Here is a 25,237-nt window from a genome sequence, read left to right as displayed (position 1 = left end):
GACAAAGGGGGAAATTCAGTGTTGATCGCAGCAGCAAATTTGTTGGACAAAACCATGTGGACTGCAGGGGAAGCAGATGTAACATGTGCAGAGAGAGTTAGATTTGGGTGGGGTGTGTTCAATCTGAAATCTAAATTGCAGTGTAAAAATAAAGCAGCCAGTATTTACCCTGCACAGAAACAAAATAACCCACCCAAATCTAACTCTCTCTGCACATGTTACATCTGTCCCACCTGCAGTGCACATGGTTTTGCCCACCTGCTAACAAATTTTGCTGCTGAGATCAACTCTGAATTACCCCCAAAGTCTTTACTAGATGCCCTTTACCTGTTACATTCAGTTATTATATTAGTGTCACTGTCTATATTATGTATATATACTAAACACCTAGTGGTAATATTGCAAATATTGGGGGTAATTCCAAGTTGATCGCAGCAGGAAATTTTTTTAGCAGTTGGGCAAAACCATGTGCACTGCAGGGGAGGCAGATGTAACATGTTCAGAGAGAGTTAGATTTGGGTGTGTTATTTTGTTTCTGTGCAGGGTAAATACTGGCTGCTTTAATTTTACACTGCAATTTAGATTGCAGATCGAACTCACCACACCCAAATCTAACTCTCTCTGCACATGTTGTATCTGCCCCCCCCCCTCTGCACTGCACATGGTTTTGCCCAACTGCTAAAAAATTTCCTGCTGCGATCAACTTGGAATTACCCCCATATTTAGACACTTTTTTCAGTATGTTTTTTTGACCCTCCTGAAATTATTTTTCTTTGTAACATTGTGATTTTCAGTCTTCCTCCTACAGCTGAGTCACTATACATTGCGTGTGTTGGGAAATTTAAGTGTGAGTCTTTTTGTGTATACGTTATAGTGTCTCACTCTCTACCAGTAGTTTCTTCTCTCTGATCTGCTCTCTTGTAAATCAAAACTTAGATTCAAGTGTATGAACACCAACAACAGTTTCTTCTTGGTTTTTATTTGAGGGATCACTTGTTGGTACAGGTTGAGTATCCCATATCCAAATATTCCGAAATACGGAATATTCCAAAATACTGAATTTTTTGAGTGCGAGTGAGATAGTGAAACCTTTGTTTTCTGATGGCTCAATGTACACAAACTTTGTTTAATACACAAAGTTATTAAAAATATTGTATAAAATGACCTTCAGGCTGCGTGTATAAGGTGTATGTGTAACATACTGTAAATGCATTCTGTGCTTAGACTTAGGTCCGATCACCATGATATATCATTATGGTATGCATTTATTCCAAAATACGGTAAAATCCCATATCCAAAATACTTCTGGTCCCAAGCATTTTGGATAAGGGATACTCAACCTGTATAACACTAGGTTGCATTACATGTAACTTACCATATATATCTGACAGGTGTTTCAGCTCTCTGTCATACAGGCTGTCTGTAACGTCAGTGACATTTACCCTTCCTCTCCTCTTGCTGTGATATAGGATGGCAAACGAGCACTTGGGGACCTCAGCAGTAAAATGGGACCAGGTGTTGGTGATCTGAACATTGCGCACATCCTTCACTCCTGTAACAGACCTCACACGGTTGATCAGCCACTCGTATGAGCTGTAATCTTCTCTAGAAAATATGCCAACCACTATAAGATTAGAGCATGACATTGTTCCTCTGCGGTAAGAGAAAGTCTCCTGGAAAAAGAAAAGAAAAAAGAAACTGATAAAGACTTTGATGCCAATGCAGAGGGTATATATAGGTCAACAATCACGTCGAAGACTGAGTCAGACCTACCCTTCATGTCCGACAGACCTCCCCTAAATATCTGTCAGGTCTTCCATGTATATCCATCAGATGCTCTCTATCTGTCCCTCACACTTCCCCTACATGTCCAACACTTCCATGCATATCCATCAGACATTCCCTACATGTTCCTCGCACCTCCCCTACTTATCCAACAGTTTATCCATCCATATCCATCAGACTTCCACTATGTCCTTCACACCTCCCCTACCTATCCAAATGTTCTTCCATGCATATCCATCAGACTTCCCCTACATGTCCATCTCACCTCCTCTACCTGTCCAAATGTTCTTCCATGCATATTCATCAGACGCTCCTACATGCCCCTCACACTTCCCATACATTTCCAACATTTCCATGCATATCCATCAGACGTCCCCTACATGTCTCTCACACCTCCCATACATATCCATCAGTTCTTCGATGCATATCCATCAGACATTCCCTACATGTCCCTCACACCTCCCCCACTTGTCCAAATGTTCTTCAATACATATCCATCAGATGCCCCCTACATATCTCTCACACTTCCCCTACATGTCCAACACTTCCATACATATCCATCAGACATCCCCTACATGTCCCTCACATCTCCCCTACCTGTCCAACAGTTCATCCATGCATATCCAACAGACGTTCCCTACATGTCCATCACACCTCCCCTACCTGTCCAACACTTCCATGCATATCCATCAGATGCCCCCTACATGTCCCTCACACTTCCCCTACATGTCCAAACCTTCCATGCATATCCATTAGATGTCCCCTACATTTCCCTCACACCTCCCTTACATATCCATCAGTTCTTCCATGCATATCCATCAGACGTCCACTACATGTCCCTCACACCTCCCCAACATGTCCAACAGTTCATCCTTGCATATCCATCAGACGTCCCCTACATGTCCCTCACACCTCCCCTATATGTCCAACAGTTCATCCATGCATATCCATCAGACGTCCCCTACATGTCCCTCGCACCTCCCCTACATATCCATCAGTTCTTCCATGCATATCCATCAGATGTCACCTTCATGTGCCTCGCACCTCCCCTACATGTCCAACAGCTCATCCATGCATATCCAACAGACATCCACTACATGTCCATCACACCTCCCCTACCTGTCCAAATGTTTATCCATACACATCCATCAGACGTCCACTTCATGTCCTTCACACCTCCCCTACCTGTCCAAATGTTCTTCTATTCATATCCATCAGACGTCTCCTACATGTCCCTCACACCTCCCCTACCTGTCCAAATGTTCTTCCATGCATATCCATCAGACGTTCCCTACATGTCCCTCACACCTCCCCTACATATCCAACACTCCATGCATATCCATCAGACATCCCCTATATGTCCCTCACACCTCTCCTTCATATCCATCAGTTCTTCCATGCATATCCATCAGACATTTCCTACATGTCCCTTACATGTCCAACAGTTCTTCCATGCATATCCATCAGATGTTCCCTTCATGTCCTTCACACCTCCTCTACCTGTCCAAATGTTCTTCCATGCATATCTATCAGATGTCTCCCACATGTCTCCTACATCCCCTACACCTCCCCTAAATGTCCAACAGTTCATCCATGCATATCCATCAGACATTCCCTACATGTCCCTCACACGTCCCCTACCTGTCAAAATGTTCTTCCATGCATATCCATCAGCCACCTTCACATCACATGTCCATCACACCTCCCCTACCTGTACAACAGTCCATGCATATCCATCAGATGCCCCTTTATTTCCCTCACACTTCCCCTACATGTCCAACACTTCCATGCATACCCATTAGATGTCCTCTACATGTCCCTCACACCTCCCTTACATATCCATCAGTTCTTCCATGCATATCCATAAGATGTCCCCTACATGTCCCTCGCACCTCCCCTACATGTCCAACAGTTCATCCATGCATATCCATCAGACGTCCCCTACATGCCCCTTACACCTCCCCTACATGTCCAACAGTTCATCCATGCATATCCATCAAACGTCCCCTATATGTCCAACAGTTCTTCCATGCATATCCATAAGATGTCCCCTACATGTCCCTCGCACCTTCCCTACATGCCCAACAGTTCTTCCATGCATATCCACCAGACATCCCCTACATGTCCCTCACAGCTCCCCTACATGTCTAACAGTTCTTCCATGTATATCCATCAGATGCCCCCTACATGGACCTCACATTTCCCCTACCTTTCCAGCAGTTCTGCCATGCATATCTATCAGACGTCCCCTACATGCCTATTAGGCCTCCTAGCACATAATATACAAATGTAAAGAAGAACGTGGTACACTATAGTACACCTCTCTAAGCAGCTCAGTCACCTTGCACCCAGCATATCGCGCTGTATGGTTATTGAGGCTTGGTGTATGAGGTCACATATGTAGCTGCACATTTACAGTAGAACATCTATAATCAGTAGCTAACCCTATGTGGTAGCACCTCCTTGGAAACAGGTGAGCTTTATGAAATAGAGTGCAAAACATTTCCATACATGTCCTTGCAGGAATACCTAGAGTACAGTCGGAAAAGGGGCATAATTCAGACCTGATCGTAGCAGCAAATTTGTTAGCAGATGTTCTAAACCATGTGCACTGCAGGGGGGGCAGATGTAACATGTGCAGAGAGAGTAGATTTGGGTGGGGTGTGTTCAAACTGAAATCTAAATAGCAGTGTAAAAATAAAGCAGCCAGTATTAACTCTGCACAGAAACAATATAACCCACCCAAATATAACTCTCTCAGCACATGTTATATCTGCCCCCCCTGCAGTGCACATGGGGCCTAATTCAGACCTGTTTGTTTGCTAGGTTTTTTTTGCAGTCCTGCGTTCACATAGTCGCCGCTCACAGGGGAGTGTATTTTTGCTGTGCAAGTGTGCGTTCGCATGTGTAGCAGAGCTGTACAAACAGATTTTGTGCTGTCTCTGATTAGCCCAGGACTTACTCAGCCGTAAGTCCCCTACATCACCCTCCCTGAAAACGCATGGACACACCTGCGTTAATCCAACCACTCCCTGAAAATGGTCAGTTAACACCCACGAACGCCTTCTTCCTGTCAATCTCCTTGCGAACGCCCGTGCGATCGGATTCCACGCAGAATCCGAACGCAGGGTCATGATCCCCGTCGTTGCCGTACGTCGCACACCCTCCCCGCAACCCCAACCCATAATGTCACACAAGGGGGTGGGGCCAGCAACAGTAGATGCTCTGGGCTGCTCTACACACTGCAGGGTGTATGCCCGGATCATTCATTAGATACTCTAAGCAGCAATGAAGCTGGACCACTAGCCACAGGATGCCATACCAGGCACCCTGCTAGCCAGATGCACGTGATGACACAGGCGGCGCGTCATGTCGCACAGTGGTAAAAGACACACGGTTACTTTCCAAGCCCTGGTGCTACACATGGACTCCACTAATTTCCAATAAGTTATTAGTTATATGCTAGGCAATATTGTATTGTATTGTGTTGTTTTTATATTGTACAGTTATGTTTTATCTGTTATATTAGGAATATGCAGTTTATTTGGTTACTAGGTGCTTCATCGCGCCCTACGGGCGCTCTTCACACTGTCGAAAGGGGCTACGCCCCCTTAACCCCTGCACGCCTTGCTGCGGTTCAATATTTGTATGAGTGGATAGAGGGGATAGAGAGACGCGGGCCGGTAGGGAGGGGATAGATAGAAGGGGGGCGGTAGGGAGGGGATAGAGAGATGCAGGGCGGCAGGGAGGGGATAGAGAGACGCAGGGCGGCAGGGAGGGGATAGAGAGATGCAGGGCGGTAGGGAGGGGATAGAGAGATGCAGGGCGGTAGGGAGGGGATAGAGAGACGCGGGGCGGTAGGGAGGGGATAGAGAGATGCAGGGCGGTAGGGAGGGGATAGAGAGACGCAGGGCGGTAGGGAGGGGATAGAGAGACGCGGGGCGGTAGGGAGGGGATAGAGAGACGCGGGGCTGTAGGGAGGGGATAGAAAGACGCGGGGCAGTTTGGAGGGGATAGAGAAATGCGGGCGGTATGGAGGGGATAGAGAGACGCGGGGCGGTAGGGAGGGGATAGAGAGACGCAGGGTGGCAGGGAGGAGATAGAGAGACGCGGGCGGTAGGGAGGGGATAGACAGACGCGGGCGGTAGGGAGGAGATACAGAGACGCGGGGCGGTAGGGAGGGGATAGAGAGACTTGGGGCGGTAGGGAGGGGATACAGAGATGCAGGGTGTTAGGGAGGGGATGCAGAGAGGCGGGGCGGCTGGGAGGGGATAGAGAGACGCGGGCGGCTGGGAGGGGATAGAGAGATGCGGGGCGGTAGTAGGGGATAGAAAGACGCGGGGCGGTATGGAGGGGATAGAGAGACGCGGGTCGGCAGGAAGTGGATAGAGAGACGCGGGTCGGTAGGGAGGGGATAGAGAGACCCGGGGCGATAGGGAGGGGATACAGAGAGGCGGGGCGGCTGGGAGGGGATACAGAGAATCGCAGGGCGGTAGGAGGGGATACAGAGACACGGGCGGTAGGGAGGTGATACAGAGACGCAGAGCGGTAGGGAGGGGATACTGAGACGTGGGCGGTAGGGAGAGGATACAGAGGCATAAGGAGGAGGGGATAGAGAGATGCGGGGCGGTAGGGAGGGGATATAGAGACGCGGGGCAGTAGGGAGGGGATAGAGAGACGCGGGGCAGCTGGGAGGGGATATAGAGACGCGGGGCGGTAAGGAGGGGATAGAGAGACGCGGGGCGGTAGGGAGGGGATTGAGAGACGCGGGGCGGCTGGGAGGGGATATAGAGACGCGGGGGGTAGGGAAAGGATAGAGAGACGCGAGGTGGTAGGGAGGGGATAGAGAGACGCGGGGCGGTATGGAGGGGATAGAGAGACGCGGGGCAGTAGGGAGGGGATAGGGAGACGCGGGGTGGTAGGGAGAGGATATAGAGACGCGGGTCGGCGGGGAGGGTCCCCTGTGAGGAAGCTGATGAAGAGAGGGGGAAAGTAGTGGAGGGGGAGGGCACCAGAAGAGGAGACTTGTGTAAAGTGGCGAGCAGACATAGAAACAGTGGGTAGGATGGCCGGAGGGACTCACCGTTGGGGCTGTGGGCGGCTGCTGCAGGCTGGTAAACAGTACAGTGTCCAGAGGCGTCACTGGGTCAGCATTTCAGCATTACTGTTACACACATCTCCCCCCCCCGCGGCCGAAAAGGGGGCGTGGCCTGCTGCGAAAGGGGCGGTCTGTTCTCCCTCGCTCCGGGGGTGTTTCCAGCTTGCCTGTAGATGCTGGCAGCCCCCGGAGACTGGAGAGTGTGTGCCGGCTGTGTGACAGGAGGAGAGTGCAGCAGGAGATGACGTCACTGCAGCACTCACCTCCTGTCACAGCAGGAGAGCGGACAGCGGGATGTGCGTGGAGGAGGCGGCGGGTGTGTGCACGCGGGGCAGGGAGGGCTATGAGAGCCTTCTCCTGCGCCTCCCGTCCCTCCTAATGTGTATGCCGGGGGCGGCATCAGCCGTTGTTGTTGGGCCGGCGCCGCGGCTGGGGAATCAGAGCTGCTGATGGGTGGGGGGAGGGGAGAGAGAGAGATGGACAGGCAGCAGGAGCAGAGACTTGCTGACTCCGCCCACCGCTGTGACTCCACCCAGCGTTACGGGCACAGAGTCACAGATTTAGACAAATATATTTGGTTATACTGTGTGAAATCAAATGTGTGTGATTGTATGCCAGAGTGTTAGTAACATAGTTACATCAGTTCAGGGGCGGATCCGGAAGAAAATGAAAGTGGGGACCATGATAGGGGAACATTAATAGTTATATTTACATGCACCTAAGGAACGCGTGCTCCCAGATAAGGGGTGTGGTATCACAGAATACACCATCAGGTAATGATTCGCTGTAGGAGCGCATCCTGGTTTACTGCCAATGTTTCACCCTGATGAAAAGGCTGATTGGGCCTTGAAATGTTGGTCACCTGTTCCATTAGTTATGGAGCCTGGAAGGAACCCCAGCACAATATAATTATTATAGTGTTTAGTTGGTGGTGGCAGGTGCAGCATACCTTGTTATGAGCACTGCACTGAGACTCAGACTGCAGGACACGAACTGCCCATTTTTAATTAGCAGAAGCAGCCAGCTGGATCTCCAACAAGCAGCAACAGGTGAGTTTTAAAATACACCAAGTAACACACAAATTTGCAATACCATTAACATCTGATACAATGTTTGGCCTTGTGCAGTGCAATGGATGTAAAGCATTTGTTTGGAAAGAGGCAGCGTGGAGACTCAGCTGCTGTCCAATCTGTGAGCAATTTTCTCTGCTGAAGGAGGAGATAGCAAAACTGCATGCTGAGATTTGTAGGATGTCTGTGTCTTTGAAGCCTCCACTGCCTCAGAGAGCCACCAGAAGACATTCTGCATGGACTAATGTGCGCTCTCAAGGGCAGAGATTTCCAGAGGGACACAGACACCTCCCGCAAGTGGTGACACTGCAAAACTCGTATGCTACTCTTGCAGGGCTGGAAGATACAACTAATAGAGGCAGTACAGAACAGGAGGATATGGGGACTTCTACCAACTATAGGAACAGGAAATGGAACAGGAAAATTGCATCTCCAAAAAGGACTGCACTTCTCTTGGGAGATTCCATTATTAGAGGAATACATCTGGGAAATGCAAATGAAGTAGAGAAACAAGTAAGGTGCTTACCTGGAGCCACAGCTCCAAGGGATAAAGAGCGCATGCTAAGACTTGTGAAGGCAGCAAGAAAAGATGGGGAGGTGGATGTCATTGTCCACCTAGGGACAAATGACCTGGCAATTGATGAACTCATGGCTGTAAAAGATGAATTTAGGAAGTTAGGGACTGCTCTGAAGCAGGTGGCAACCACTGTATCTTTTTCAGAAGTATTGCCAGTACACAGAGGGGAAGACAGAACTCATTGCATCAGAAACTTCAATGTTTGGCTAAGGACATGGTGCAATGAGGAGAGATTTGGATTTATAGGCCATAGTCACACCATCTGGCAAGATAGGAGCTTATACAAAAGTGACGGCCTGCACCCATCTTCAAGGGGAACGAGAATACTAACTGAACAGTTTGGATGCTTCATCAAGAACTATTTAAACTAAAAAAGGGGGGCAGTGAACCAAATAGGAATAAAGAAATCTGCTCACCCAACACAGAGGTATTGTTTCTGCAGGCAAAGGGAATAGGAAGCATATCCACAGCAACAGAAGATAATTCAGATCAAAACCAAATAAAAATAGGCAGAGAGAAGAACATAGCTAGGAACAGAAAAAGCACAAACAAAACTCTAAAAGCTATGTGTGCAAATGCTAGGAGCTTAGGAAATAAAATCCCAGAACTAACTGTAATAATAACAAGGGATGATCTAGACATTGTGGCAATTACAGAGTAATGGTACAATGAAAATCATGACTGGGACATAGCTATACCGGGATATACTTTATTTAGGAAGGACAGAATTGGAAAATCGGAGGAGGGGTAGCAATGTATGTAAAAAATGACATAAATACTACATTAATACAAAGTATTGAAGAAAAAAACTTAGGCCCTTTGGGTGACCATAGAAACAGGGGAAAAGTTGATTATTCGTATTGGCGTGATATACAGGTCACCAGGTCAGGAAGAGGAACTTGACAAGAACCTATTGCAGGACATAACTAAAATGACATTAAAAGGAGAGGTAATAATCATGGGAGACTTTAATCTTCCTTATGTAAACTGGGAGGTGTCTGCTGCTAGTTCCACTAGAAGTAGGAACATTTTAAATTCCCTTCAGGGAGCATCCCTCCACCAATTGGTGAGGGAGCCCACTCTTAAAGACGCAATATTAGACTTAATACTTACAAATGGAGACAGATTATCGGACGTAAAAGTGGGTGAAAACCTGGGATCCAGTGATCATCAAGCAGTATGGTTCAGCATTAAGACAGACACTGGCTCGTCCCATACAAAAACAAAGGTGTTGGATTTTAGGTAGGCTGATTTTGTAGGGATGGGAAAATGTGTAAGCGATTCTTTGGCAGAGTGGAGGAACTTGGAAACAGTGCAGGAGAGGTGGGAAACATTCAAATGTGCAATATTGAAGGCAACAGACCTTTGTATCAAAACTGTTAGGAAAAACACAAGGAAAAGGAAGCCAGTGTGGTTTGCAAAAGAAGTAGCAAATATTGTGAGAGCAAAAAAGATGGCTTTTAGGAAATATAAGCAGACACAAAATAATGAAGACAAAAAGATATATCTTGTTAGACAGAAGGAGACAAAGAAGGTAATCAGATGTGCAAAGGCACAAGCTGAGGAGAAAATGGCCCAGTCAGTGGGTAAAGGAGGCAAAACTTTTTTTAGGTATATAAGCGAAAAGAGAAAAACAAAAGGCGGAATTATAAAACTAAAGACGGACACTGGGAGTCTTGTTGAAGGAGACAATTTAATAGCAGATCATCTTAATGATTATTTTTGCTCTGTATTTACTACTGAAAGAGAGGGGAAGGGGCCACAGTTAAGTTTCAGGGATATTCAGGAAAATTAAACAAGTACATTTACAGAGGAGAAGGTCCTAACAGAACTCTCAAAGCTGAAAGTGGACAAATCTATGGGACCAGATGGGATACATCCAAGGATACTAAAAGAACTTAAAGAGGTGCTGGTAGCACCATTGACAGAATTATTCAACCAGTCATTAGCTACAGGAGAAATTCCAGGGGACTGGAAAAGAGCAAACGTAGTCCCACTGCACAAAAGTGGAAGCAAGGAAGAGGCAAACAACTACAGACCAGTGAGTCTTACATCGGTAGTAGGGAAATTGATGGAAACACTCTTAAAAGAAAGAGTTGTAGATTATCTCAAATCCAGCAATTTACTGGATCCCAAACATCATGGATTCACTGGGGGGAGATCATGTCAAACAAATCTTATTGACTTTTTTGATTGTGTGACTAAAGTGATGGATAAAGGTGGAGCCATGGATATAGCTTATCTAGACTTTAGTAAGGCTTTTGACACAGTTTCACATCGCAGACTGCTAAATAAACTTGAAAGTTTGGGATTGGATATTAGGATTATTGAATGGATAAGATCTTGGTTGAAGGATAGAAAACATAGAGTTGTGGTAAATGGAGTGCATTCACAGGAGGGAAATGTTACCAGTGGAGTACCCCAGGGATCTGTACTTGGACCAGTGCTTTTTAATATCTTATTGGTGACATTGCAAATGGCATTAAAGGGAAAGTATGCCTTTTTGCAGATGACACAAAGGTATGCAACAGGGTAGACACACCAGGTGGGGTAAAACAAATGATTGAGGATCTAGGTAGACTAGAGGAATGGCCAAGAGTCTGGCAATTACAGTTTAATGCCAAAAAATGCAAAATCATGCACTTGGGTCTCAAAAATCCTAAAGCTAAATACAGTATTAATTGCACTATACTGGAAACTACTGAGGAGGAAAGGGATCTAGGAGTCACTATTTCAGATGACTTAAAAGCAGGTAAGCAATGTAACAAGGCAATGAGGTAGGCTAGTCAGATGCTTGGCTGCATTGGGAGAGGAATCAGCAGCAGAAAGAAAGAAGTAATAATGCCACTGTATAGGTCATTGGTACGGCCTCATCTAGAATACTGTATTCAGTTCTGGAGGCCATATCTTCAAAAGGATATTAATACATTAGAAACTGTACAAAGGAGGACAACTAAAATGGTGCATGGCCTACATCACAAAACATACCCAGAAAGACTAAGAAATCTCAATATGTATAGTTTGGAGCAGAGAAGGGAAAGGGGGGACATGATAGAAACTTTCAAATATATGAAGGGTTTTAACAAAGTCTAGGAGAGAAACATTCTCCAAATGAAGAGAAGCAATAGGACACGAGGACATGCACTGAGACTGGAGGGGGGGAGGTGTTATGCACACCAGTGCCTGCAGGAAAGTACTGGTGTCAGAACTGTTATGCACTCCAGTGTCTGCAGGAATGTACTGGTGTTTGAACTGTTATGCAAAACAAATGGACTCACAGACAAACTGGGGAATATGACATAACGTACACAGAAGGTGATAGGGTAACAAAATACACACAAAGTGAACAGAGAAGCCCAGAGGCTAAGGAACTGGGTATCTCCCTTGTATTAGAACTGCACAGATGGAAAAAGCAAGATGTTGTGTTTTAATACGTAGAGAACCCGAAATGCTGTTGCTAAGGGCAACAGCAAAACCCTAAAGGGTTACCAACGGGTGTGGCAGTAAACTCCTTGGTCAGAGATGGAATGATAGACACAAGGAGAGTCCCCACAATCCTAATTCTCACTTGCAGTGCACAGGTTTTAGCTTACTGCCACTAAACTGACCCCTGACACCTAGCACAGTGAGACAGGATTAGACAGGCAAGTCTTAGAATACAGCCGCAAACTTGCTAAATTCACAGAGTAGTAACAGAACCACAGCAAGCTAAACGACTGACTCCAGTCTTACTGCTAGGTCTGGATTGGCAGAGTGTAATACCAAATCCCCAGGCCTATTTGCAGTAAGCAACAAACAAATACAAAGCTACACAGTACTGGCTAACTTTCATGAACTGACTAACCAACAAAGATTCAGCAGCATCTGCTTACCCTGAAAAGAGGCCTTATAAAGCAGGTGCTGTCCACGCCCCATCTAGACCTCACACACTGTGAGCACAAAAACCAGCACCGGATCCCCTGCCGTGCACAGAGCCTATAACCACTGCACAGCAAAAGACCCGAACCGGAGTATCAGCTGCACTCAGGTTACTCCACTAGCACTTGTCTCCCGGTTGCCATGACGACGTGGCAGCACAGGGCAGGAGACCCTAACAGTACCCCCCTCTGACGAGGGGTCAAAGAACCCCTACCACCGGGTTTATCGGGGAACTGCGAGAAGAAAGAGCGTATCAGTCTGGGGGCATGAAGATCACAACTGCGCACCCACGACCGCTCCTCCGGGCCATACCCCTTCCAGTGCACCAAAAATGACAGCCGACCCCGAACCACCTTGGAGTCAAGAATCCTTTCAACAACAAACTCCCTCTGGCCACGTATCAGAAGAGGGGAAGGTCTTCCACTGGAAGAAGGATTACTAATCGCCCGTTTTAAAAGGGAACAATGAAATGTTTTATTGATACCCAAAGAACGGGGCAGATCTAACTGAAATGCCACCGGATTGATAACCCTGGTGATCTTATAAGGGCCGATGAACCGGGGCCCTAACTTATGAGATGGCTGTCTCAACTTCAAATTCTTGGTAGACAACCAGACGAAGTCTCCTAAGTTGAAGCTGCAGGGTCTTTTCCGCTTATCAAAAACCCTTTTGGTCACTAATGACACAGACACAAGGGCTTTCTTCACTTTCCGCCAAATACCTCTAAGGACCGAAACCACAGAGGAACCACCAGGCGTGGAGTCCAGGGGGTCAAAAGAATTGGCCTTAGGATGATGCCCATACACACAAAGGAAGGGAGAGATCCCTGTAGCAGAGTGAGCCGCGTTGTTATAGGCAAACTCCGCCATGGACAGATGAGCAACCCAGTCAGTCTGACACTTGGAGACATAACACCTGAGGAACTGCTCCAAGGACTGGTTCACCCTTTCAGTCTGCCCATTAGACTGCGGATGGTAGCCTGACGACAAGCTGACAGAAATCTGGAGATCGGAACAAAATGCCCTCCAGAATTTGGCCACAAACTGGGATCCGCGGTCAGAGACCACATCAAGTGGCAACCCGTGGAGACGCACAACATGCAGCATAAATAATTCAGACAGGCGTCTGGCTGATGGCAGCCCAACCAGTGGAACGAAGTGCGCCATCTTCGAAAACCTGTCAACGACAACCCAGATGGCTGTCATCCCCGAGGATTTGGGCAAGTCCACCACAAAATCCATTGAAATGTGGGTCCATGGCTTAGATGGGATAGAGAGTGGATGTAATGGGCCAACAGGAACCCCTCTAGGAGTCTTATTTCGGGCACAAATGTCACATGCCCGAACCCACTGATCCACATCCTTAGCCACCGAGGGCCACCACACCGCCCTAGATAGCAACTCCCGAGTTCTGGCAATACCCGGGTGACCTGCCGACTTCTTGGCATGGAATTCCAGGAACACTCGCTGTCTTAACCTAGGAGGCACAAACAAAAGACCTACCGGAAGGTCTGGAGGAGCCTGCTCCTGTGCTCTAAGGACTAATGATAAGAGGTCCTGGGTAATGCCCACTTTAATACATGATGGGGAAACAATGGGCAACGGCTCCTCGGTGGTCTCCTGGATTGGAGCAAAACTCAGCGAGAGCGCATCAGCCTTGATGTTTTTTGACCCAGGGCGATATGTTATCAAAAAATTAAAGCGAGCAAAAAACAAAGCCCATCGTGCCTGCCTGGCATTGAGACGCTTCGCTGACTCTAAATATGCCAGATTCTTATGGTCAGTGAGAATTGAGACCACAAACTTAGCCCCCTCAAGCCAGTGTCTCCACTCCTCGAGTGCATCCTTAATAGCCAACAATTCCCGGTTACCCACGTCATAATTCATCTCGGCAGGCGAAAATTTACGGGAAAAGTAAGCACAGGGATGAAGGCGATTATCAGACACTCCCATCTGAGAAAGCACTGCCCCAATACCCATCTCAGAGGCATCCACCTCCACCACAAAAGGACGCTCTGGATCTGGGTGTCGCAGCACCTTGGCCGAAACAAATGCCCTTTTGAGACGGGCAAAAGCCGCTTTAGCCTCACAAGACCAGTGAGCAACATCCGCCCCTTTCTTAGTGAGTGCCACCAAGGGCGCCACTATAGACGAAAATCCAGCGATAAATCGTCTATAAAAATTCGCAAAGCCCAGGAAACGCTGAAGCGCCTTCAAACTAGTGGGCTGCACCCAATCCAGGACTGCCTGTACCTTGGAACCCTCCATTTGGAAACCTTCTGGGGAGATAATATATCCTAGAAATGCGATTTGCTGAACTTCAAATTCGCACTTCTCCAGCTTCGCCCCAAGCCGGTGGTCTCTGAGTTTCTGGAGGACTAAGCGTACATGCTTCCGATGTTCCTCCAGGGAATGGGAGAAGATTAGGATGTCATCTAAGTATACAACTAAGAATCTATCCAAATATTCCCTGAGCACATCATTCATGAAATCCTGGAAGACTGCCGGGGCATTACAGAGCCCAAAAGGCATCACCAAATATTCATAATGCCCTGAGTGGGTATTAAAGGCAGTCTTCCATTCATCCCCCTCTCTTATTCGGATTAGATTGTACGCACCGCGTAGGTCAATCTTAGAAAAAATGGTGGCAGTACGAAGCTGGTCAAACAAGACCGAAATGAGAGGCAGTGGGTATGAGTTTTTAATCGTGATACGGTTCAATTCCCTGAAGTCGATGCAGGGTCGCAACGAACCGTCCTTTTTACCCATGAAGAAGAACCCCGACCCAACTGGAGACTGTGAAGGTCTGATAAATCCCTTAGCCAAGTTCTCCTGAATGTACTCTGCCATAGCCTGAGTCTCAGGACGTGACAGGGAGTACAACCTGCTCTTGGGAAGCTTAGCATTTGGCAACAAATCAATGGCACAGTCATAGGGGCGATGGGGAGGTAGTACCTCTGCAACTTTTTTGGAGAACACGTCCACAAAATCTGCATAACACCCTGGCAATCCTGGCAAACTTAGCTGCGAGAGCCTGACTGGAAGGCTCAAGCAACTCCTGAAACAATCAGTACCCCAACTAAGAATCTCCCCAGAGACCCAGTCAAATTGAGGATTGTGGGCCCTTAACCAGGGTAACCCCAACACCAATGGGGCAAAAGTACAGACAGTCACATAAAAGGACAATTTTTCAGAGTGTGTGGCTCCAATAAACAAAGAAATCTGGCTAGTGCAAGAGGTAATTTTACCTTGGGATAATGGTTCCCCGTTTAACCCACAAATCTCAATTTCCGATGCCAAGGGTACTAAGGGAACAGAGTGTTTCAGGGCGAATTGGTGGTCCATAAAAACCCCGTCGGCCCCACTGTCCACAAAGGCCTCAGTCTTGACAGTTTGACCGAGGATCTTCAAGGTCACCGGAATGATAAAAGTCTTCTTGGGAAATTCTGACTTCTGGCCTGACAGGATATTTCCCATCACCCTCAGGCCCTGAAGTTTTCCGGCTTTTCTGGGCATGATACTACCACATGACCTTTATTCCCACAGTACAAACACAACCCCTGCTGTCTCCTCCGCGTCTTCTCGCGCGAGGAGAGGCGGGTAGCCCCAATCTGCATAGGCTCCTCAGAAAATTCCTCAGAGTCTGAGGTTCCCTTGGGAAGGAAGGAAATCTCAGTCTCCCTTTCAAGCCTACGCTCTCTCAGCCGTCTATCCACCCGGATGGATAACTGCATGAGCTGATCCAAGCTATCAGGCAAGGGATATTGTACCAGTTGGTCCTTTATCTGGTTAGAAAGACCTCTTCGGTACTGGTGTCTCAGGGCTGGGTCATTCCACTGGGTATCATGGGCCAACCTCCGAAACTCCGTACAGTAAACCTCAACTGGCCTTCGCCCTTGCTTAAGGATCGAAATCTGAGCCTCGGCTGAGGCCGTCTTGTCAGGGTCATCATACAACATGCCCAGTGCCGTAAAAAAAGCATCAACACTTTTAAGCGACGGACAGTCAGGCTGCAACCCATATGCCCAAACCTGTGGGTCTCCTTGTAGCAAGGAAATCACTATGCCCACCCGCTGAATCTCCGACCCAGAAGACTGAGGCCTAAGCCGGAAGTATAGCTTGCAGCTCTCCTTGAAACAAAAGAACTGCGAGCGATCTCCAGAAAAACGATCCGGGAGATTTACTTTCGGCTCCTTAACCCCTGCAGGTGCTGCTGCTGCGGGAGCTCTGCCAGCAGCCTGGGAGGTGTGCATTTTAATGGACAAATCATTAAATTGTCGAGTCAGGACCTGCACCTGATCGACCACCTGTTGCAACGTATTTTGAGGGGTATGCTCCATATTCCCACAAAATTTCAACAGGAGTATTAGGCTGCTGAATATGTTATGCACACCAGTGCCTGCAGGAAAGTACTGGTGTCAGAACTGTTATGCACTCCAGTGTCTGCAGGAATGTACTGGTGTTTGAACTGTTATGCAAAACAAATGGACTCACAGACAAACTGGGGAATATGACATAACGTACACAGAAGGTGATAGGGTAACAAAATACACACAAAGTGAACAGAGAAGCCCAGAGGCTAAGGAACTGGGTATCTCCCTTGTATTAGAACTGCTAAGATGGAAAAAGCAAGATGTTGTGTTTTAATACGTAGAGAACCCGAAATGCTGTTGCTAAGGGCAACAGCAAAACCCTAAAGGGTTACCAACGGGTGTGGCAGTAAACTCCTTGGTCAGAGATGGAATGATAGACACAAGGAGAGTCCCCACAATCCTAATTCTCACTTGCAGTGCACAGGTTTTAGCTTACTGCCACTAAACTGACCCCTGACACCTAGCACAGTGAGACAGGATTAGACAGGCAAGTCTTAGAATACAGCCGCAAACTTGCTAAGTTCACAGAGTAGTAACAGAACCCCAGCAAGCTAAACGACTGACTCCAGTCTTACTGCTAGGTCTGGATTGGCAGAGTGTAATACCAAATCCCCAGGCCTATTTGCAGTAAGCAACAAACAAATACAAAGCTACACAGTACTGGCTAACTTTTATGAACTGACTAACCAACAAAGATTCAGCAGCATCTGCTTACCCTGAAAAGAGGCCTTATAAAGCAGGTGCTGTCCACGCCCCACTCAGACCTCACAGACTGTGAGCACAAAAACCAGCACCGGATCCCCTGCCGTGCACAGAGCCTATAACCACTGCACAGCAAAAGACCCGAACCGGAGTATCAGCTGCGCTCAGGTTACTCCACTAGCACTTGTCTCCCGGTTGCCATGACGACGTGGCAGCACAGGGCAGGAGACCCTAACAGGAGGTTCAGGGGAAATTTGCAGAAAAATTATTTCACAGAAAGGGTAGTGGACAAGTGGAATAGCCTCCCATCAGAGGTGGTAGAGGCTAAGACAGTAGAGCAATTTAAACATGCATGGGATAGACATAAGGATATCCTTACAAAGAAATAAGGATCAAATAAGGTTAGTGATAAAAAATAATATAAAAAAAAATAAAAAAAATAAGGGGCAGACTAGATGGGCCAAGTGGTTCTTATCTGTCGACAAATTCTATGTTTCTATGTTTCTAGCATAAGACATCTGCAGGACAGCCCTGTCACAATCACACGGGCCGCCTTCTCAAAGCCGAGGCCGAGATTGACTGCACCTAGCATGGTGGTAAAGGAAGTGGAGGAGGAAGCGCTGGGATACTGTGCGGTGCAGTGAGAGCTAATGAAGCCTTCTGCGCTGTCATAAGTAACAGTCTAACTCGATGCTGGCATTTGAACTCCGCGCCTGGGCTGGACTCTGGCTGGTTGGCTGGCAGTGGGGGAGGTAGGTTGCGTTGTGAGCAGGGGGCCTCCCCAATGGTTACCACATGGGCTTGTTGTTAGAGCCGCGGCGGGTCCTAGTCCCTGCTGGCTCTTTTATCAAATCTAACTGATGGAAATAGCAGTAATCAGAAATGACAGTGGGGAACGGGCCCGAGTGCCCCCTCCTGGATCCGCCTTTGCATCAGTTCATTGTAATGTAAGTCCCCTAGCTGTACAATCAGATGTGATTAGGATGAGTAGGTTTAGTAGTTACCAGGTTATGTATGGAGCTGCAGGTAATCTGATCCTATACACCCCATTGTGTACAGGAGCCCAGACACCTCATCTCAACTCCTCTGTGACCTCCTCACTGACCAGCTTGTGTGAGGAATAGACAGGGGAGAGTATAACAAGAGCAGTGACCTCTACTGATGAGGGAGAGATCTGCACAGAAGGTCATAGAGTGGATGTACCTCTGGAGTGCAGACACTGACTAGGCATTGAAGTGCCGTCAGTGGCGAGAATCCGTGGCGCAGGACGCTGTGTGAGCTGGTATCCCAGATCAGGGGACACAGGAATACTGCCGGCATGTGACAGCAGGAGATTGCATGCATCTGTAATCACATACTACTGTGGGGACTTAGTAAGTAAGATACCATCCTGGCTTGTAATTGTTAATGTTATAGTGTACTGGGTGTGTCTATTTACAATAAAGGGCAATTACCACTTTACTAAACTGTTTACCTGAGTAATCTGAGAATTTGTATCATCACAGATGCTGCCCCCAGACTCCTGCTCCCTGGGTGATGGCACCATTTGCACACCCCTCCCTATGGCCCAGTACACCAGGGACGTGCGATGAGGTAAATGAATAAGGAGGCACCGGCTAGTACCAGAGCCAAATTTTCACACAATATATGAGCCAAACGGTTCATGTGGGCATTATACACAGGTGCAGCAGTATATACATGTGGGCATTATACACAGGTGCAGCAGTATATACATGTGGACATTATACACAGGTGCAGCAGTACATACATGTGATCATTATACACAGGTGCAGCAGTACATACATGTGATCATTATACACAGGAGCAGCGGTATATACATGTGATAATTATACACAGGAGCAGCGATATATACACATGTGGGCAGTATACACAGGTGCAGCAGTATATATGTGGCATACTAGAATGTTAGGAGACAACAGATTTTAGAAAGTTCCAAAAGCCTTTTGATTCTTATCAGTGAGTGGGGAAGTGTATGGCCCCAAAACCAGTTACTTGCAGACCCTGTGACATGTAAAGAGTTAGGATAGGAAGTGTAGGGGGTTTTAGTAGAAGGAACAAAGCAGAGGCTAGAGTTCAGTGTGAGCTGAGGACTGAGGATGGAGGGCACAGGCTAGTGTCCAGGAGAAACGCAGTCTGGGGACTGTGGAACAAACATGGTACTCCACAGTCCCTGGCATGATGGAGAGAAGAGCAGCGTGTGGGTGTTGCTATGAAGAGAAGGAGAGCCCATATCTGCAGTGTGACAGGAGAGCCAGCAGCTTCATTGAGAGATGGAGAGTGCAGTGTGAGAGCCACAGTATGCAGAGTACAGTGGAAGGAACCAGGAACAAAGGACCTTCAGGGGTAACCAAGAAGCAGGACGGGAGGTGTGAGTCTTCGGGAAAGGGCCTGGGTGAGTGGTAGGAAACCACGTTTGGCGGAAGGCCCCCAGTAATGTGTCCATGAGAGATCCCGTTTAGACAGAGCCCCTAGCAAATGGGGGAGAGCACACTGAAATTAATCTCAGTTTGCGGATGCCGCACTACTGATTCCCAGAGACTGCACTGGTATGTACTGTACTGTAATGCTGTCACATCACTGTTAATGCTGTTATTGCCAGTGAAGCAAATGAAAGGAAATGTAATTTGATGTAACCCATATGAATATTGTGCTGGAGAGAAGAAAAAGAAGTTAAATGTTACTGACGTGATAACCCTGTCTGAACTGTGAATAAACTGCTTGCTTATGTGATGAGATGACCTGGCGTGGCAATGCTTTTCAAAATCACTGATGGATATGGCCCTCCCTGGCTATCACAACTTGGTGTCACGAACAGAATCGGTACCGAAGATTTATTTCACAATTTGGGGAAACCTTTATTGGGAGGGGCCCATGAAAACCACCTATCTCTTTTGACCCAGCGAACTAGGGGAGAAAAGGGTCGGCACAGGCAGGTTCTATGTGTTTGGCACACTTGCCAGAAGATGTTGGAACATTCATGATCATCTGTGACCCAGGACTGTAATTCACAGGAAAAAGACAGCAGTATATGCGATTGGTGTTTCATGTGATGTTTTGAATGCCATGTTTTTCTGCTCAAGTAATTGTTATATTGAGTGTTTGCATGCCATGTTTTTCTGCTCATGTGATTGTTATAGTGTGTGTTTTCATGCCATGTTTTTCGGCTCATGTGATTGTTATACTGTGTGTGATGTATACTGCAAATATACTTGTTTATTGTGAGTTATGTTTTGACCTTGGTGTAGAGTATAAGAGACTGTTCCTTGCTAGACTTTTTGCAAGCTCATAGGTATATTGCGTGGGGACACGCAAGATTTTAGCAGGGGTGTATGTGGCATACTGGAATGTTAGGAGACAACAGATTTTAGAAAGTTCCAAAAGCCTTTTGATTCTTATCAGTGAGTGGGGAAGTTTATGGCCCCAAAACCAGTTACTTGCAGACCCTGTGACATGTAAAGAGTTAGGACAGGAAGTGTTGGGGGTTTTAGTAGAATGAACAAAGCAGAGACTTCAGTGTGAGCTGAGGACTGAGGATGGAGGGCACAGGCTAGTGTCCAGGAGAAACGCAGTCTGGGGACTGTGGAACAAACATGGTACTCCACAGTTCCTGGCATGAGGGAGAGAAGAGCAGCGTGTGGGTGTTGCTATGAAGAGAGGGAGAGCCCATATCTGCAGTGTGACAGGAGAGCCAGCAGCTTCATTGAGAGATGGAGAGTGCAGTGTGAGAGCCACAGTATGCATAGTACAGTGGAAGGAACCAGGAACAAAGGACCTTCAGGGGTACCCAAGAAGCAGGATGGGAGGTGTGAGTCTTCGGGAGAGGACCTGGGTGAGTGGTAGGAAACCACGTTTGGCGGAAGGTCCCCAGTAATGTGTCCATGAGAGATCCCGTTTAGACAGAGCCCCTAGCGAATGGGGGAGAACACACTGAAATGAATCTCAGTTTGCGGACGCCGCACTACTGATTCCCAGAGACTGCGCTGGTATGTACTGTACTGTAATGCTGTCACATCACTGTTAATGCTGTTATTGCCAGTGAAGCAAATTAAAGGAAATGTAACGTGATGTAACCCATATGAATAATATGCTGGAGAGAAGAAAAAGAAGTTAAATGTTACTGACGTGATAACCCTGTCTGAACTGTGAATAAACTGCTTGCTTATGTGATGAGATGGCCTGGCGTGGCAATGCTTTTTAAAATCACTGATGGACATGGCCCTCCCCGGCTATCACATATACATGTGAGCATTCTACACAGGTGCACAGTGTATAGCTCCTAGGCCCTGGTTCTTCTTAAAAGCCTGCAGTGTTTCCCCTGGGAGCTTCCCAGGGAAGAATGGATCCTCCTGGGGAGGAGGATGACGGAGAGTCCCGGGCTGCAAGGCCTGAGGAAGGCCCTGGGAATTCTGACCTACCAATTGCAGTGGAAGCCTCAGTGCTGGAGGATTTGGACAGTACAGCGTTTCCAGTGATTGTGGGTCCGGTGTTGAAACAGGATTCCCAACTGGAGACCCCCAAACCACAGGATGCCGGCTCTCTGGGTGAGGTAACTCAGGGAGGTGATAAGGTGAATGAACTTGCCTGTGGTGGGGCGGGGGTTAGTGCTGCAGGTGGAGATGCTGAGGTTTCTGATTGCAGCCTGGAGGATTCAACATCCTCTAGTGATAAATACATGAATATGAGTCTAGAGGAATTAAGAATGGAGCAGAACCGTATATACTCCCGTATTACTTATAAAAAAAAAGGCGTAACTGTAGCAGCAGATGGGAGAGAGTTGCCCTGAAAGATGAACTTTGGGAGCTGAATGACAGTTTGGCTGCAGTTAAAAAGAGGTTTAAAATGTTGCAGGATCAGGCTCTATTGAAAAAGGAAAAAGCACTGCTAGAGTCCATACCAGGACAAGATGGCGGATGTGATGGCGGCCCGGTCACGGCGGGTTCTGTGGCGGCATCTGGGCTCATAGTTCCAGTGGAAGACATGGAGGTGGGTAGCCAGACTGCAGAAGAAGTGGTGGATATCGTGGGCCATGATGACTGGTGCCATGGATACCGATGGGAACCCTGCGATTAAGTCATCCTGTGCTTTCCATGAAGGGGAGGCGTCTCTCCCAGAGAGAGTGCTGGGTGGTGGCAGTGCAGGGGGCATGGTGGCTGCCGGGGTGACGGCGGGTGCCGGAGTTCTGGTGGCTGCTACTGCTTCCTGTGGACTTGCTCCTGATACACTTGTCTCTGAAGCTGCGGATATGGGGACGGCGCGGGCCGTGGTAGATGCTGAGGCTGGCTCTCCCTGTAAGCCAGCAGTGACTGGCTCTGGCTTAGTCGCTGTGGTGGCTGAGGGGGGGCGGGGCCAAAGATGCATCATGTGTGACATCACGAGTGACATCATTAACTGCATCAATGGGAATTCCGGAGTATGAAGCCATATTAAAAACTGGGCAAAGATTGGCCCAAGGACTGCCGGCAGTTGATAAGAGCAGCTTAACCCCTGAGGAGACTACACTAGTAGAAACAGTTTACGGAGATATGGATATGCCTGTGAGGGCTTTAGCGGCTGTAAGCTTGATCCAGGCAAACCAAACTAGGATGGCTGGTGGGGCTGGTAGTGCGGGTATAGAGGTCAGTAAGAAGGTAGATGTTCAGGCACCAAAGAGTCTCCCTGTAATCTCTCCTGTGGTTAGACCAGGATCTGGTTCATATGCCAAAACTTTGGAGGGTTCTGGTTGGGCTAGTACTGATCCTCAGCTTGGGGTAAGTGGGGGTCAGCCTACAAAAAGGCGTAATGTTTAGATGGGTAGGGGAGGGGGAGGCTCCTTCAAAGTCGGAGTTCTTGGAAATAGTATTCTCGCTTGGTTTTAGGGCCGCAGACATTTTTGCGTGCATCCATCCGGTGAGAACTCCCGACTTAGATCTGAGCTTCCTCTCCCTGAATGGCTTGCAAGCTTTTGGCTCCCAATGGGAGAAGAACAAGACCAAGGAGCCGTACTGCCATTTTAAAACCAACACCATCACCAGGAAGGATAGGGTAAAGATTACTGTTCTGGTGCGCAATGAGTCACTACCGTCCGCGGATATCGTATATTGGTTGTCCAGGTCCTGCACAGTGTTGTCCCCACTTGAGAAATTTGATTACTCTAAGGGGGTCTGGGGTGGTGCCTATTCGACCTTTGTGAGGTTGCACCAGGTAGGGGCTGAGACTAAGCACATACCATCTGCTGCTTATATTGGTCGTGACCGGCTTCAATGTTTCTATTCTGGGCATCCCAGAACCTGTCACAAGTGTGGTGACTTTCGCCACCTTAGTAATGATTGTACAGTTGTTAAATGTGCTTTGTGTGGCCAGATGGGGCACGCGTCTCGTGAGTGTAATAAGGTGAAGTGCAATCTCTGCGGAGCGGATGGCCATCCCTATAGTCGGTGCCCTAAAGCATTGCATAATCATGATGCAGGGGTGGTTGAGGAGGCACTAGAAATCAGGCCCAGTCAGGAGAATAACATGGTGGTTGCTTTACAGCATCAGGATATGTTGAGGAAACTAGAAGCTGGTGGGGTAGGGAAAGTCAAGATCGAAAGGGGGGAAGCATCTTTTCAAGCAGTGAGTAAAGGCAGGAGGAAGAAGCTGAAAAAGAGGGAGGTGGACGTTGTATGCTCTAATAGGTTTGACGTTTTGTCCTCCGCTGATGATGAGGATGAGGGGGAGGTAGTCATGGTTGGGGGAAAAGAGCTAGTGTTTGTTCAGAATACTTCTAAAAGTAAAAAGCCAAAACAGTCCTCTAAGCTGTCTGTTGATGGGGTGGCAGTTACGGTCAAAGCTAAACAGGAAAAGGGGGGATGTGGTAAAGTTCAGAGCAAAACCAAGCACTTAGATAGTTCTCAGGGGGATCTAGAGTGGGATCCTACAGGGACAGAGTTAAGCCAGGCCTTAGGACCGCTATTAAATAAGGTTGAGGTAGTGCAGAGTTTAGAGGGGAAGTGCCCCTCAATCTCCGGGAGAGGTGATGGTGGTGGAGGAGACTCCTAGCCTTGAGGCGGGGAGCCTTACCTATTCTCCTTTGGCGTCCTCTGGTGGGGATGATCCTGGGGGCGGTTCTTGTATTATTGCCCCAAGAGCCCCTGATCCGGATCCTCCCCCAGACAGGGTTGCAAATAGGGAGGGGTGTGATATTAGGGAGGGTGTTGTTGTAGAGGGATCTATGGGTCTGTTCTGTGAGACTGCGGTCTCAGTTGTTGGTGGGGTGGAGGAGGGGGAGGTGGAAGAAATCTCTTTGTCCGATGAGGATGTTCTTCCCTTAGGGGTTACGTGTAAAAGAGTAGGATCCTCGGACGAGGATTCTAAAAGCCAAGCAAAGAAAAAGTGAATGGGGTCCTACCTCTATAATCCAAGAAACATGGATCCCCAACCTATACGATGTGCCACCGTTAATGTGGCTTCTGTGTTTTCTAAACGTGCTAGTTTCTTGGCCGTTGATTTTTTTCAACACGGTTTATGTTGACTTTTTATTTTTGCAGGAGACCAGGGTAGGTGACTTGGCCACACTCCATCGGGCCAAGTGTCAGTGGAAGCAGGGGCCTTCCTTCTGGTCTCTTGCGGCCAAGGAGTCCAGTAGGTTGGCAGTGCTTTTTACTGCTATGATAAACGTGCACAGGATTATAGATTTACAGGTAGGTAGGTGCATGGTTTTAGATGTCAGCCTGAGA

At 47.8% G+C, this 25,237-nt stretch overlaps 2 protein-coding genes and 1 long non-coding RNA gene across 4 annotated transcripts in view; 1 reads left to right on the top strand and 2 right to left on the bottom strand.

Annotated features, from left to right (window-relative positions):
• Positions 1-25,237, top strand: part of LOC134945699 (uncharacterized) — a 471,787-nt gene that overhangs the window by 262,769 nt on the left and 183,781 nt on the right. The window lies entirely within an intron of this gene.
• The window catches only part of LOC134945694 (E3 ubiquitin/ISG15 ligase TRIM25-like), a 235,052-nt gene that overhangs the window by 57,071 nt on the left and 152,744 nt on the right, over positions 1-25,237 (bottom strand). The window contains exon 1 of one of the 2 annotated variants that reach the window (XM_063935139.1): positions 21,959-22,035. The exons of the other annotated variant lie outside the window; for it this stretch is intronic. The gene's annotated coding sequence lies outside the window, so the exon portion shown is untranslated. Of the gene's footprint in view, positions 1-21,958; positions 22,036-25,237 lie in introns of those variants that run through there. 2 annotated transcript variants of the gene reach the window in all.
• The window catches only part of LOC134945697 (uncharacterized), a 50,970-nt gene that overhangs the window by 20,565 nt on the left and 5,168 nt on the right, over positions 1-25,237 (bottom strand). The window contains exon 2 of the mRNA XM_063935142.1: positions 1,376-1,673. Within this exon, the coding sequence (XP_063791212.1) occupies positions 1,376-1,646 (271 nt within the window). The 5' untranslated portion in view covers positions 1,647-1,673. The remainder of the gene's footprint in view (positions 1-1,375; positions 1,674-25,237) is intronic.

Source organism: Pseudophryne corroboree, chromosome 7 (assembly GCF_028390025.1).
Source record: "Pseudophryne corroboree isolate aPseCor3 chromosome 7, aPseCor3.hap2, whole genome shotgun sequence".
Lineage (NCBI taxonomy): Eukaryota > Metazoa > Chordata > Amphibia > Anura > Myobatrachidae > Pseudophryne > Pseudophryne corroboree.
This window is presented reverse-complemented; position numbering and strand designations above follow the sequence as displayed.